Source organism: Pseudopipra pipra, chromosome W (genome assembly GCF_036250125.1).
Source record: "Pseudopipra pipra isolate bDixPip1 chromosome W, bDixPip1.hap1, whole genome shotgun sequence".
Taxonomy (NCBI): domain Eukaryota; kingdom Metazoa; phylum Chordata; class Aves; order Passeriformes; family Pipridae; genus Pseudopipra; species Pseudopipra pipra.
Window position 1 is genome coordinate 36899818 of NC_087580.1, and position 15821 is coordinate 36915638.

General features: G+C 54.6%; 3 protein-coding genes across 3 annotated transcripts in view; 1 reads left to right on the plus strand and 2 right to left on the minus strand.

The window, feature by feature from the left end:
* LOC135405269 (zinc finger protein 160-like) overlaps window positions 1-15821 on the minus strand; it is a 292050-nt gene that overhangs the window by 195830 nt on the left and 80399 nt on the right. The window lies entirely within an intron of this gene.
* Window positions 4685-5805, plus strand: LOC135405445 (olfactory receptor 14J1-like). The gene has a single exon (XM_064640142.1). It carries the CDS (start codon window positions 4834-4836, stop codon window positions 5803-5805), a length of 972 nt encoding a protein of 323 aa, XP_064496212.1. The 5' UTR covers window positions 4685-4833.
* LOC135404664 (olfactory receptor 14J1-like) lies at window positions 11392-13406 on the minus strand. The gene is made up of 2 exons (XM_064639398.1): window positions 12610-13406; window positions 11392-11453 (listed from the first exon to the last, which is right to left on the minus strand). The coding sequence occupies exons 1-2, from the start codon at window positions 13352-13354 to the stop codon at window positions 11392-11394; spliced, it is 807 nt and encodes a 268-aa protein (XP_064495468.1). The 5' UTR covers window positions 13355-13406.

Here is a 15821-nt window from a genome sequence, read left to right on the forward strand (position 1 = left end):
CGCTCAGCAGCTGAGGGAAAGGCTGGGGATGTGTCTCTCTGGAATTCCAGAAAGCCTTTGGCACCATCTCCCCCAGCATCTCCTGCACAAACTGGCTGCTCATGGCTTGCCCGGGGAACTGTTTGCTGGGTGACAAAGTGTCTGATGGCCCAGGGAGTGGTGGGGAATGGAAGGAAATCCAGGTGGGGCCAGTCACTAGTGGGGTTCTCAAGGGCTCAGGGTTGGGGCTACTCCTGTTTAACATCGTTCTGGGTGATCTGGGCCAGGGGATCGAGTGCCCCCTCAAGAAAGTTGTGGACAACACCACGTTGGGTGTGAGTGTGGATGTGCTGGAGGGCAGGAAGGCTCTGCAGAGGGATCTGGACAGGCTGGATCAATAAGGTCAAGTGTCAGGGCCTGCCCTTGGCTCCCAACAACCCCCTGGAACACTCCAGGCTGGGGGCAGAGGGGCTGGAGAGCTGCTCAGCAGGAAGGGACTTGGCAACCATCATACATTCCTATTGCTATTGTCGGTTGCCATGGCAACCCTCAGACATTCTCTTTGCTATGGTCAGTTACCATGGCAACCACCATACATTCTCATTGCCACTGTCAATCACCATGGCAACCATCACACATTTCTATTGCTATCGTTGGTTTCCGTGGCAACCCTCAGACATTCCCATTAGTAAGTTCGGTTACCATGGCAACCATCACAAGTTCCCATTGCTACGGGCAGTTACCATGGCAACCACCATACATTTCCATCGCTATGGTCATTTACTATGGTAACCTCTTGGTTCCTCTTGGACAGAAGCAGATGCAGATGAGCCTCCCTGTTGTCCACCAGCCTGGCAGCTGTGCTCTAAAGGCCTGTGTCCCAAGGGGTGTCTTTACCAAGACCCTGCACAAACCTCTTGGACTCTTTCCATCCTGTCATGGTGCTTTTCCACTGAATTCCAAGGTTATCAAAGCCAACTTGAATGGGCTCTTTGTCTCACTCCACAAAGTCAACCAAACCACTCTCTCCTCTGACCCTCACCCACAAAAGTTCACCCAAGTTGTTCATCCCCTAGAGCAGCTCCACAGCTCCAAGAAGCTCCTTCCCACTGAGGACACCTCTCTCCTGCTCTTTCTGTCCAGTGTCTCCTTGGCCTTCTCTCCCAACCCATCACAGCCCTGCAACCTGGGAACTGTCTCAGCAGGCCTGGGCTGTTATTGCCTGCAAGTGGAATGAAGACAGACTTGGGGCTGCAGCTCCTCCTGCCTGTGCCCCACACGCAGGGCATTGGGGCCTGTCTGGCTGCAGCCCCTCAGCGGGGGCACCGGGGTAAGAACAGACTTGCAGTGGGGAAAGCTGCTCTGAAAGCCCCGAGAGCTGGGGTGTGCAGAGGCTTTGCTGACAATGGCCTTGGGGGTGGATGTGCTGGGACTCAGGTCCAGGAGGAAAATCACAGACCTGACCCCTGAGGAGATCAGCACATGCTGCTGAAATGCTGGGGGAGAGAAGAGCCAGCAAAGGGAGGAAACAAGTGTGGACAGCCTGGGCTGATGTGCTTTGGACTTGTGCCTGGCCCGGCCTTGGCTGGGCAGAGAAGGGACAGCCTTTGTGTCCCTGCAGGGCTGGGATTCACTCACTGCCCCAAAGGCCCCCAATGTGTCTGAGAAGCCCTGGGTGGTGCCTCTCACAGAACTGACTCCATTTGGTCACCTGAGCACCTCTAGGGGCTGCCCTGGACAGAAGGAACAGTGACAGGTTCCCCTGTCCTACATGTGGGCCCCTTCTGCCACTGAAGTTGGCCAAAGCAATGTCCCAGCAGCCTCCAAGAAGATCCCACAGCTGCTGCCCTGTCCCTAGGAACTGCTCCACTGGAGCCTGCAGTTCCCAGCAGGAATCTCGGTCACCTCTGGCCCCTCAGAAGGAACAAGGGCTTTGTGTCCCAGCAGGTCACTCCTGGCTTTGGTCTTCATTCATTCCCAGGGGAGCTGGGACAAGGAGTCACCTGCAGGGGCCTGTTTTGGACCCACTGAAGTGGGGCAGGAGGAATCCCAGCCCATGGGGGTTTTGGAGGGAGCTGAGTGTCCCTCTGGCCCCAGGTCAGCAGAGCCACAAGGAGACACCTCTGTTGACTCAGCTGAGTCCCTTCCCTCAGTGCAGGTGAAGGAGATCCCTCCTGGGCACTGTCTGGGTTTCCTGTCTAATGATGGAACATGAAAAGAGGACTCTTGGACTTAACTCTGTGTCTGTTTGGTAAAATGACAGTGCTGAAAGAAGTGTCTGTGCCCAGCTGAGAGAAGGAACATCATTATTTCCTTCAGTTATGTGCCAGCAGGTTTCCCTGGAGCCCCAGGGACAGCTGGAGGGAGCCCAGAGGGGCAGAGAAAGGGCTGCCTGAGGCTGTTGCTGTGCCGCTGAGCTGGGCCAGGCTCCTGGCACACAGGGAGCTCCTGGCAAGCAAGAAGAGCTTCAAAGAGACAGCTCTGCTGGTGAGCAGCTCCTCTGCACAGCCCAGCAGGGCTGACGGCACTGCCTGCAACACCCAGGGCACAGGAGAGAAGGCAGAGAGATGAGAGGCAGCCTGGGCTGGGAGGTGACTGAGCTCTCACTACACGAGAAACCTTCCCAGGATTTGAAGGAAGAATTCTCTGGCTGTAGGAAAGTTCAGCTTGCCTTCCTGGAGGCATCTCCTAAAGCTGGCACATCCCACAGCTTCTAGGATCTTTCAGCAGGACTCTCCCAGTTGCTGCAGTGCAGAGGAAGTGGCCATATGGCAGAGCAGGGCAGGAGCTGCAGGCAGCAAGGGCAGAGAGGAGAAGGGAGCAGGAGGTTCAAGGGATCCTGGGGTGGGAGGACAGGGCAGAGCTGCTCAGGGCAGGAACCTTGCCAGCCCTTTGCCATGGTCAGGCTCTCGCTGCAGAGCAGTGCAGGTGAGTTCCTGCAAGTGCCTCTCCCAGCTGCCAAATGGCAGCAGTGGCAGGAGCTGTCAGGATGGCTCTGCTGGATTTGCTGGGGTGCAGCAGGAGAAGCTGCTGCAAAGCAGGACTTGCTGCTGCCCCATCAGAGGCCCAGGGCCAGAAGGTTCCCTGTGCCAGGGCTGGCTGTGGGGTGGGAAGGTGGGGGTGCAGCCAGGGGTGCCCAGGGCTGTGGTGCAGAGCAGGGTCCTGCCCCCAGGGCTCTGTGTGCTGGGGCAGGGACTCTGCTGCCTGCCAGGGTCAGCTCTCAGCCTGGCCAAGGAGCTGCCACGGCCCTGCAGGGAGAAGGGGTGGGTGGAAGGAGTGACCCCTCAGGGCAGGGCAGGGTAGGGCCCTTCAGCTGAAGGGTCAGGGATCTTCCCAGCTTCAGCTCCACCTCCTGCCATTTCCAGGGGCCCTTCTCAGGAAGCACATCCCCCCAGAACACCTCCCCCTTCCCAGCCACCACAGGCTGTCTGGGATCTGCTCTGCAGCCCCTGCCCAGGCAGAGCTGCCCCTGGGCACTGGGCTGGGGATGGCTCTGGCAGCACTGGCAGGGAGCTGAGCTGGGCACAGGCAGGGGCTGCTGGCAGGAACAGCTCCTCACCCAGAGACAGGCAGGCAGGGAGAGGCAGCTGCTGCCACAAGTGCTGGGCAGGGGGATGTGGGCCCCTCCCTGCTGTCCCTGTGGCACAGACCCCTTCCCTGAGCAGCTCCTGCCTGGGCTCCTTTCCCAGCCTAAGCAGAGCCTGTGCCCTCAGGCCCACGGGGGCTGGGCTGTGCATTGCCCTGCAGCAGCCAGAGCCCAGGCAAGGACAGGGCCCTGATTTCCAGCTGTCTCTCTGTGTCCCTCCTCCCTTGGCAGCAGCACTGTGGCATTTCACTTCTATCTCCTGCTGCCTGGGCTCTCCTTGTTCTCACCAGTGAGTTTTCTGAGCCAGTGTGGGGTTTGGGGGGGCAGATTCCTGTCCAGACACAAACCCTTTGGGTGCTGCTGTGGAGATGTGCCTGTGGGACCCCTCCAGGCACCTTCAGGGTATTCAGCTGTTTGCCTGGGTGTCCTGCAGGGCTGCAGGTGCCCTCCAGAAGGGCACAGCTCTGCCATAGGATCTCTGTGCTGCACAGGATCCCCACAGAGAAAACTCCTCAGTGCTAAATCCATGGTAATGCTCTGGGCAGCTGTACTTGGGAGCTGCAATGATCCCTGTGTGTGGCAGTCTGGGAGGATAGAGATGAGATCCTAATCAGGCATCCTGAGGAAAGGCAAGGATTCTGTCAATGTGCTCTTTGAAACAGGATTCCTCTGCTCCTAGAAGTGCCTTGTTACTTTTTTTAAGGGAATTCCTAAGGGTGATCCCCCTTTATCTCTAAGCTGCCAGCCAGGGACAGCTGTGAACAGGAGAGATGTTCAGCTCTTGTCTCTGCACCAATAGACCACCCCTTTGCCTCTCAGGACTCACAAGATTTCCCTTGGAGCACATCAGAAATGTCAGAGATTTCAACCATCCAAACTCCTCCTGGCAGGAGGAATTCCAACAAAATCAAGTCCCCCAAATCCCCTCCCTGTGTTCTGCCCTTGGGCAAACTGTGACCAGCAGTTCTGGAAACACTTTGATACATCACAAGTGCATTTAATTGGAGGTCACCCTGTGCTCCAAGTTGCCTCTCACTGCACAGCAAGAAGGATTCCTCGGGAGCCCATTCCAGGGTCCCTGCTCTCAGTGCCCCCTTCAGCCAGCAAAACGCAGAGCTCAGGGAGAGGGATGCAGAGAGATCTTCCTGAAAAGAGGCCCTGAATGTTGAATTGCTATGAGACATGCAAGATGTTTTGCTGATTGAGCCTGGCCTAATTCAGTTCTGCCTTTTTTCTCCTCAACAGAAAACAATAACCTGAGGCAGCAAATGTGCAACAGCAGCTCCCTCAACCAATTCCTCCTCCTGGCATTTGCAGACAGGCGGGAGCTGCAGCTCCTGCACTTCTGGCTCTTCCTGGCCATCTCCCTGGCTGCCCTCCTGGCCAACGGCCTCATCCTCAGCGCTGTAGCCTGTGACCACCACCTGCACACCCCCATGGGCTTCTTCCTGCTCCACCTCTCCCTCACAGACCTGGGCTGCATCTGCACCACTGTCCCCAAAGCCATGCACAACTTCCTCTGGGACACCACAACCATCTCCTACACAGGATGTGCTGCACAGCTCTTTTTCTTTGCCTTTTTCATGTCAGCAGAGTTTTATCTCCTCACTGTCATGTGCTACGACCGCTACGTTGCCATCTGCAAACCCCTGCACTACGGGACCCTCCTGGGCAGCAGAGCTTGTGCCCACATGGCAGCAGCTGCCTGGGCCACTGGCTTTCTCAATGCTCTGCTGCACACAGCCAATATATTTTCCCTGCCTCTGTGCCAGGGCAATGCCCTGGGCCAGTTCTTCTGTGAAATCCCACATATCCTCAAGCTCTCCTGCTCACACTCAGGCTACCTCAGGGAAATTGGGCTCATTGTGGTTAGTGTCTGTTTAGGGTTTGGTTGTTTCATTTTCATTGTTTTCTCCTATGTGCAGATCTTCAGGGCTGTGCTGAGGATCCCCTCTCAGCAGGGACAGCACAAAGCCTTTTCCACGTGCCTCCCTCACCTGGCTGTGCTCTCCTTGTTCGTGAGCACTGCCACATTTTCCAACCTGAAGCCCCCCTCCATCTCCTCCTTATCCCTGGACCTGGCCATGTCAGTTCTGTACGTGGTGGTGCCTCCAGCACTGAACCCCCTCATCTACAGCCTGAGGAACCAGGAGCTCAAGGATGCCCTGAGGAAAATGATAACTGGGTGTTTTTCAGAAGCAGTAAACTCTCTTTCTTCTGCATGGTATGTACCACATTAAAGGCCAATCCTGTTATGGACTTCAATAAAGGCCCACCATATCTTCTCTACTTTTTACTGCTGGTAGAGGTGTTATTTTTGTGAGAATTTTTTCACACCTAAAAACCTTTATAACTATAAATATATATATAAACATTTTTATATATATATATATAAACACTATTTTCAATTCAGTGTAGGCCTTTCTAGCCTGGCCCACAGGCTGTACAAATTGGCAATTGTACTCACTGTCTGCTTCAACCAAATAAAGAACTCTGCATTGGCTTGTTTGCCTGACATCTTTCCTCTCTGACTTCTCTGCAGCTGCAGGGTCGGGGCCTCTGTGCAGAGCTGGGCCAGAAAAGAGTCCCAGCAGAGCAGCACTGCCAGGGAGCAGCAGCCCTTCTCCTGCCTGGCCACCTCTCCCTTCCCTTCCACACTGTCCTGCAGAGCCCTGTGTTGTTGGAGGCCTCAGTGCTCTGGCAGTGGGTCCCAGTCCTGCTGCAGGACTGTCCAGGGACTGCAGGCAGGGACAGCCACGGGCACTGCTGGCACAGAGCTGACCTCTGCAGCAGCACTGCCATCCTGCAGGGGCATCTCCTCAGGCCAGGGCCTCAAAGCTTCCATCTGCTTTCCACTTTGCTCTCCAGGATGTGCCCAACACAACGCCCTGCAGAGGAAAACAGCAGTGACCAGCACAAGGGTGGGAGTGCTCAGGGTGGGGGCACCCAGCAGTGCCCTGGCACAGCCAGCGCCGCTCCCAGCACTGGCCTCTCACCCCAGGCCATTGGGCTTGTTCTTCCCTCCAAGGAGGGACATCAAATGACCAGCTCAGGGGTCCATGTTTGCACTGCATGCACAAGACATGCCCCTGTGTCACGGCTTGGGGCTGGGGGGGTGGAAGGCTTAGACAGAGTTGATGGCAGAAGCCGTCTCGTTGAGCTACGAGGGGCAGAAAGGACCCCCTTGCTTTCTAAATTCCTTCTCAGAGAGGAGCCTGGGGGTGGCTGGATCCAATCTCAGACTCATATTTTCATTTAGACTGAAGGAATTTTAGAGGTGTGATGTAATCACTTTGTCCTGCAGGTTTTAGTGATGGTAAATCAGAAATATTTCTATAAAATGAATGATTTATTATGACAAATGAACAGACAATTGATCAGACAAATGAACAGACAAAAGACCTTAAAGAGAATTATTTACTGCACAGTATAAAAGCAAAAACCTCCTAGCAGTATAGTGTAAGATAGGACAGTGCAGTCTATCAAAGTCATTCTATAAAGCAATTGGATCAAAGCCAGCAAAAACAAACAATCCTGAAGTAGAGATTGGGGTAACTCACCCCACAATGACAGGGGGTAGTTCTCTCTCTTTCACTTAACCCCTGGGCAGTGACCATGAAGAGCTGTCCCTGCTTCATGGCAGAAGCTCCACACACTTCAAGGAAGTCTGTGGAAGAATCTGCCCCATGACAGTTGGACGCGGCTTTTATAGTTATCAAGGGTTTGACTCCCAGACATATTTGCAGGCCAGGGAGCAGCTTATCTGTCAAATCTTGCTTCGGAAAGCAGGATGTGTGTTTGAAGTTTCATGAAGCATTTTGGGTTTAGCATAATTCAACATTAAAAACAGCACCTTGACACCAGCAGTAACTCATCACAGAGAGTGTGCATTGTTTGCAATCTCTGACAATTTTTTAGGTATTATCAAAGCAGAAACAGCCCCTTGATTCCATGAGGTTGCAAAAACTCTCATAGTTCCTTTTGTTCCGTGAGGCCTCTCAGTGTCACAATGGCTCCTTGATTCCACGATGTTCCAGAATATCCCAGGGTTCCCTCGGCTCCAAGAGGCTCCCCAGTGTCCCACCGGCCCCTGGATTCCAGGAGGCCCTGCAGTGTCCCAATGGCCACTCGGTTCCAGGAGCCACAGCGGCTGCCGCCGGCGTCTGTGCCCGGAGCCGCCGCTCCCACGGGGCTGCCGCACTCACCGCCGGGGTTGCCGCTCGCGCAGCCGCCGCTCTGCCCCGGCTGCACCGGGACCCGGCACCGCCTCGGGCCTGCGCTGCCGCCTCAGCGGCCACAGGGACACAGGGATGGGGGACCTTTGCTCTGACACTGAGGGGGCCTGGCTTTGTTCTGCTGGGGTCTGGGCTTTAGGAAAATTGCTGTTCATTTTCATGCTCCACTGGAACACCTCCTGAATTCCAAAGGTTTCCTAATCCAGGGGGAGGGGTTTCTACGGCATCGGAGGTGCCGCCCCTCGGGACACATTGTCAATAAACCATCCAACTGATTTGGATGGGTGTAAGAGATGGGGAACACTGGGTAGCCTTGGAACATTCCCTACCAGAATCGTAACCCAAATGGAACGGTTAGGATACAATTCCCAAATAGTTTGGAAACTCCAGTCATTCCTGACACCAGGATGGAAATTCAGCAGATAACTAAAGCCAGTCCCCTTGGGAGCCCACAACCAGTGGGGCTGAGGGAGGCCCTGGCAGCTCCCCAGCACCTCCCTCTCAGTGGGACACCTCTGGCAGCCTCTCCCAGCTCGGGAACCCTCCAGTTTGCAACACTTCAAAGACCCTCGCTGGCGCCCAGGACAATTCTGATCCCCCTCCACAAACACTCCTCCAGCTGTGACCCTTGTCTGTTGGAAACACAAAGGGATTTGGGGGAGTTTTTCCCTGACAACAAGGAGAATTTGGGAGAGGGACCTTTCCGCACCCAGCTCTTGATGTGTCCACACATCTCTGCCTGGGTGTGGGTGTGAATTGACTGTGGTGGGACTGTTGTTGTTGTGAATCTATAATTCAGTCACTGTTAAAATTGTAGCACATGCTATTGAATCACTTGAAAACTGTTCAACTGGTCAATGATTAAGTGCTATTAAACTCTTTTGCACCCTGACCTTCTTGCAACCCAAGGCTCTGTGTAAATCATTCCCTTTCATAAAAACATATATATTTTTCATGACTTTCACTTAAAAATCTTCCTCCTTAGCTAAACTACAAAACAACTCCAATTTGTTGTTGACATCTTGAAGACAATTAAAGGAATGAAAATAATTTGTTTTCAGTGTTTTAATAAGTCCCACAGTGTGTTTGGAGTTGCATCAGCTGTCAGTCCAAGATGGATCATGTCAGAACTGGTGAGGTTGGGGGGTGAGGAGCAAGGTTGATCAGACAGGGTCAGTGTGGATCTCCTGAGGAGACACTCAGCATCAAGATCACTTGGAGAACACCTCTATCACCTCTTCTCTGAACTACAAAATTATCCACCATCGAATTAAAACAAAAAAATTACAAACTTTGAAAACTTGTTTTGAAATTGCCTTGAAGACAACTAAAGGAAGACAAAGAGATCCTGAGGGATTTCTGGAATTTAATGAGCCCCATGGTGTGTTTGCAGCCCAGCCCATGATCCTGAGGTACTGAGAGAAGATTGAAGCAGCTGCTCAAGAAGTCAGAAGCCAAACTCCAAGTGCCTTGAAGCATTGCTGGGCCCCACTGAGGGCAGGCACTGACAAAGCCTCTCCAGGGACTCCTTGGAGCAGCTCCTTGGAGGCCAGGAGTGCAGGCAGACAAAGGCTCTGGGCAGGCCCCTGCAATGCTGAGCAAAGCCTGCCTTGGTTTTGTGGAGCACAAAGGCCAAGGCCTGAGCCCCAGGCCCTGGCCCAGCAGATCCTGTCCCTCCCGGCTGGCTCAGGGCTGTTTGGGGGGCACTGGGATGGGAGGGGGAGGAACAACAAAGGCCCAAAACTGGGCAACCCCTGCCAGGCTCCTGAGGGAGGGGCGAGGCAGAAACCAAGGGCAGAACCTGCCAGGCAAGTTGCTTGTGGTGGCCTGAGTGGCAGAGGCAGCTGCCAGAGGCAAGGGGACAAAGGCCTGGGTGCCTTTGGGCCTTGCAGCCCTGCCAGAGCCCTTGGCCATCTCTCCTGCAGGCTGTCCTGCCCTGGCCCTGCTGCTGCTCTGGCCTTGCAGGCTGCACACACCCCTCCTGCTTTCCCACCCCCTCCCAGCAGCATTTCCAGACCCTCCCTGATGTCTCTGCACCAGCTCTGGCTGTTGCCATGGGCACTTGGCCTTATTACCTTGGATCCTGAGCCCCTGTGCCACAGGACATCCCTGCCAGGGCCCACGCCCTTCTCCTGGGGGTCACTGCAGAGCTGAGCAGATCCAGGTCACCTCCCATTCCTCTGCCAACCCTCTGGCCCTGCTCTGGGCCCTGCAGGTCCTTGCCCTGCTCCCAAGGGCTGTGGGGGTGCTTAATGGTCAGGGCTTGGGGTTTAGAGCTCAAGGTGGGGATTAGGGAGAATTTGGAGAGGTTTGTTGTTCTGCTGGCAATGTCTGGTTCATGATTAGGGGAAGAGCGTTTGGGGCTGGGTCAGGATTAAAGCTTGGCTTTTCATACTGGTAATAAAGGTTTGGGAATGGGGTGGGCACTGGAGTACAAATAAGAGTCTGGACTTCTGGGATTGGGCTTTTTCTGGCTTGGAATTAGGGCAGTGGATTCCTTTCCATGGGAGGGGCAGCACTTTTAGGTAATGTTGGGGCTTCAGGTTACAAAGAGTGTAAAGGCCTACCAGGAGTGTTTGCACAGTCACTGTTTCAGCACCCTCAGCATTCTCTGAACCTGCTTTTACCTCATCAAAATCCTTCCTCTCTGTTGATCAAACCCCTCTTTCCTTCCCCAATTTTCCTTCCCTTTTGTCCCAGTTCCTCCTAACCTCCTCAGAACTTTCATCAGGATGGGCTCAGCTTTGTGATAACACGGTGCAACCTCATGGAGTCAAGGAGCCACTGTGAAACTGCAGAACCTCATGGAATTACAGGGCCATTGTGACATTGGGGAAACCCTTGGAATCAAGAGGCCACTGGGACACTCCAGGGCCCCATGGAGCCAAAGGAACCCAGAGACAGTGGGCAACCGTTTGAAATAAAGGGGCCATTGTGACACTACAGAAACCCATGGAATCAGGAGGCCATTGTGGCACTGCGGGGCCTCTTGGAAAGAAAGAAACCCTGGGCCACAGTGGAATTTCATGGAATCAAGAGGCCATTGTGACACTGGGGAACCTCATGGAACAGAAGGAATCCAGGGACACTGTGGGACTTCATGGAATCAAGGGGCAGTTGTGACACAACAGGGCCTTATGGATCCAAAAGAACACAGGGAAACTGTGGAATCCCATGGAACCAAGGGACTGGTAGGGCCTCATGGAACAAAAGGAACCCTGAGACATTTTGGAAGCTCATGGAACAAAACATGCATTGTGGCACTGCAGGGCCCCATAGAAACAAAGGAACACAGGGACACTGAAATCTGGGGGAACCAAGGGGCCATTTTGACATGTGGGGCCTCATGGAAACAAAGGAACCCTGAGACATTTTGTAACCTCATGGAACCAAGGGGCCATTCTGACACTGTGGAACCTCATGGACTCAAGGGGCCACTGTGACACTCCAGGGCCTCCTGGAACCAAAGGAACCCTGAGACATCTCAGAGCCTTTGGCTGTGCTGGACAAGCTGGGAGGCAGAGCCAGCTGATGGTGCTCCCTGCCACTGACCACCTCCCACAGACGCTCCTGTGTGACCATGGAGGGGGCTCAGAGGGGCCCTGCCTTGTTCCAGAGCTGGGACATGGCTTTGGGGGCTGCTCTTGATCGACCTGTGGAAGTTCACTGAGGGCAAGAGAAGTCACTTGCAAGAGTTTTCCCTATACTTGCTGTGTCCCCTGGGGTTGCAAAGCTCTATTTGACACTTCACAGCAAGATTTAGTACTTTATTTCTGGTGACTCCACCCTGGCAGGATTCTGCTTCAGGGCTCCATTCCCTGCTGACTGGATGGGATGGGCTGTCCCTGCAGATCCTCTGTGCTCTCCTGCACTTCCTGAGTTCCTACAGACAAGTCCTCACCTGCCATCAGAGCCCTCACAAGCTGCAGAACCTCAGGCAGGTGACTTGGAGATCATTTGTCATCTCCATTGGCCATCGGCCACCAACACACAACATCTGACCCAACTCTCAGTCCCTGAAGTCCCAGTGGGTCCCTGACCTCACTGCACTGTCTCCATGGAAAAACAAGCAAAGCAACAAGACTTTGGAGAGTCTAATCCTTGGACTTCTCCATACCAGTGTTGGGAAAAGACCTCAGCCCTCAGGAAGTGCCTGGAGGGGAACCCCTTTGCTGCTGGAACTGCTGTTGTGGAGCCCAGCCCTGTCCCAGCAGTGCCCAGGGCCTGTCCCTGCCTGTGCTCACAGGCCTGACCCACAGCAGGACAGTGACTGAGCTGCCAGAGCACTCAGGCCTTGGGTACGGACAGGAAAGGAGAGGGTGGGAGTGCAAAGAGAGCAGCTCTGAACAGATCCAGTTCTGGGGCTCCCTGGCAGTGCTGGGACTCTTTTCCCCTCCACATCTGCAAACATGGAAATGCCCTCCAGCTTCAGGGGAGGTCTTGGAGAAAAGATCAGGGAAAAAATTTGTGTCCTTTCTTACACTCGGAGATTGTGATTCCTCATGTAAAAACTAACACAGGCAGGATGTTTGACAAATACCTTGCTGCACAAGCTTTTATTTTGCTTAAATGCACACAGAGCATGATTCCTGATTAGTACATTATGTGGGTGAAAAAAAAGAGGTAGAGAGTGAATTATACGGGATGAAGTAAAATTTCAGTGTTATTAACATTAACAGACGAACAAAAAAGAAAAGCCCCCCAACACTATCAAAAGCTTTAGAAGGCAGACTGGGCCCAAAATGTGTTCCACAATGAGTGTTCTGCAGAAGAAAAGATGCAGTTTATTGCTTCTCAAAAAACACATACTCATCATTTTCCCTAGGGCATCCTTGAGCTCCTGGTTCCTCAGGCTGTAGATGAGGGGGTTCAGTGCTGGAGGCACCACCGAGTACAGAACTGACACCACCAGATCCAGGGATGGGGAGGAGATGGAGGGGGGCTTCAGGTAGGCAAAGGCGCCAGTGCTAAAGAACAGGGAGACCACGGCCAGGTGAGGGAGACATGTGGAAAAGGCTTTGTGCTGTCCCTGCTGAGAGGGGATCCTCAGCACAGCCCTGAAGATCTGCACATAGGAGAAAACAATGAAAACAAAGCACATCAAAAACAGAAAAGCACTAACTACCATGAGCCCAATTTCCCTGAGGTAGCCTGAGTGTGAGCAGGAGAGCTTGAGGATGGCAGGGATTTCACAGAAGAATTGGCCCAGGGCATTGCCCTGGCACAGAGGCAGGGAAAATATATTGGCTGTGTGCAGCAGAGCATTGAGAAAGCCAGTGGCCCAGGCAGCTGCTGCCATGTGGGCACAAGCTCTGCTGCCCAGGAGGGTCCCGTAGTGCAGGGGTTTGCAGATGGCAACGTAGCGGTCGTAGCACATGATGGTGAGGAGGGGAAATTCTGCTGAGATGAAGAAGGCAAAGAAAAAGAGCTGTGCAGCACATCCCATGTAGGTGATGGTTGTGGTGTCCCAGAGGGAATTGTGCATGGCTTTGGGGACAGTGGTGCAGATGCAGCCCAGGTCTGTGAGGGAGAGGTTGAGCAGGAAGAAGCCCATGGGGGTGTGCAGGTGGTGGTCACAGGCTACGGCGCTGAGGATGAGGCTGTTGGCCAGGAGGGCAGCCAAGGAGATGGCCAGGAAGAGCCAGAAGTGCAGGAGCTGCAGCTCCCTCCTGTCTGCAAATGCCAGGAGGAGGAACTGGGGCATGGAGCTGCTGTTGGACATTTGATGCCTCAGGGTATGGTTTTCTGTTGAGGTAAAAAAGGCAGAACTGAATTAGGACAGACTCAATCAGCAAAACATCTTGCATGTCTCATAGCAATTCAACATTCATGGCCTCTTTTCAGGAAGATCTCTCTGCATCCCTCTCCCTGAGCTCTGGGGTTTGCTGGCTGAAGGGGGCACTGAGAGCAGGGACCCTGGAATGGGCTCCCGAGGAATCCTTCTTGCTGTGCAGTGAGAGGCAACTTGGAGCACAGGGTGACCTCCAATTAAATGCACTTGTGATGTATCAAAGTGTTTCCAGAATTGCTGGTCACAGTTTGCCCAAGGGCAGAACAGAGGGAGGGGATTTGGGGGACTTGATTTTGTTCCAGTTTCGTTGCCAGGAGTGACTTTGGATGGTTGAAATCTCTGACATTTCTAATGTGCTCCAAGGGAAATCTTGTGAGTCCTGAGAGGCAAAGGGATGGTCTCTTGGTGCAGAGACAAGAGCTGGCCTTCTTTGCTGTTCACAGCTGCCCCTGGCTGGCAGCTTGGAGCTGAAGGGGGATCAAACTTAGGAATTCCCTTAAAAAAGGAACAAGGCACTTCTGGGATCAGAGGAATCCTGGTTCAAAGAGCACATTGACAGAATCCTTGCCTTTCCTCAGGATGCCTAATTAGGATCTCATCATTCTCCTCCCAGACTGCCACACACAGGGATCATTGCAGCTCCCACGTACGGCTTCCCAGAGCATTTCCATGGATTTAGCACTGAGGAGTTTTCTCCATGAGGATCCTGTGCAGCACAGAGATACTTATGGCAGAGCTGTGCCCTTCTGGAGGGCACCTGCAGCCCTGCAGGACACCCAGGCAAACAGCTGAATACCCTGAAGGGGCCTGGAGGGCACTTGGGCACTTGGCTCCCACAGACACATCCCCACAGCAGCACCCAAAGGGGTTGTGTCTGGACAGGAATCTGCCACCTCCCAAACCCCACACTGGCTCAGAAAACTCACTCGTGAGAACAAGGAGAGCCCAGGCAGCAGGGGATGGCAGTGAAATGCCACAAGGCTGCTGCCAAGGGAGGAGGGACACAGAGAGACAGCTGGAAATCAGGGCCCTGTCCTTGCCTGGGCTCTGGCTGCTGCAGGGCAATGCACAGCCCAGCCCCCGTGGGCCTGAGGGCACAGGCTCTGCTTAGGCTGGGAAAGGAGCCCAGGCAGGAGCTGCTCAGGGAAGGGGTCTGTGCCACAGGGACAGCAGGGAAGGGCCCACATCCCCCTGCCCAGCCCTTGTGGCAGCAGCTGCCTCTCACTGCCTGCCTGTCTGTGGGTGAGGAGCTGTTCCTGCCAGCAGCCCCTGCCTGTGCCCAGCTCAGCTCCCTGCCAGTGCTGCCAGAGCCATCCCCAGCCCAGTGCCCAGGGGCAGCTCTGCCTGGGTAGGGGCTGCAGAGCAGATCCCAGACAGCCTGTGGTGGCTGGGAAGGGGGAGGTGTTCTGGGGGGATGTGCTTTCTGAGAAGGGCCCCTGGAAATGGCAGGAGGTGGAGCTGAAGCTGTGAGGAGCCCTGAGCCTGCAGCTGAAGGGCCCTGCCCAGCCCTGCCCTGCCCTGAGGGGTCACTCCTTCCACCCACCCCTTCTCCCTGCAGGGCCGTGGCAGCTCCTTGGCCAGGCTGAGAGCTGACCCTGGCAGGCAGCAGAGTCCCTGCCCCAGCACACAGAGCCCTGGGGGCAGGACCCTGCTCTGCACCACAGCCCTGGGCACCCCTGGCTGCACCCCCACCTTCCCACCCCACAGCCAGCCCTGGCACAGGGAACCTTCTGGCCCTGGGCCTCTGATGGGGCAGCAGCAAGTCCTGCTTTGCAGCAGCTTCTCCTGCTGCACTCCAGGAAATCCAGCAGAGCCATCCTGACAGCTCCTGCCACTGCTGCCATTTGGCAGCTGGGAGAGGCACTTGCAGGAACTCACCTGCACTGCTCTGCAGCCAGAGCCTGACCGTGGCAAAGGGCTGGCAAGGTTCCTCCCTGAGCAGCTCTGCCCTGTCCTCCCACCCCAGGATCCCTTGAAACTCCTACTCCCTTCTCCTGTCTGCCCTTGCTGCCTGCAGCTCCTGCCCTGCTCTGCCATATGGCCACTTCCCCTGCACTGCAGCAACTGGGAGAGTCCTGCTGAAAGATCCTAGAAGCAGTGGGATGTACCAGCTTTAGGAGATCCCTCCAAGAAGGTAAGTTTAATATTTCTACAGCCAGAGAATTCTTCATTCAAATCCTGGGAAGGTTTCTCCTGTAGTGAGAGCTCAGTCACCTCCCAGCCCAGGCTG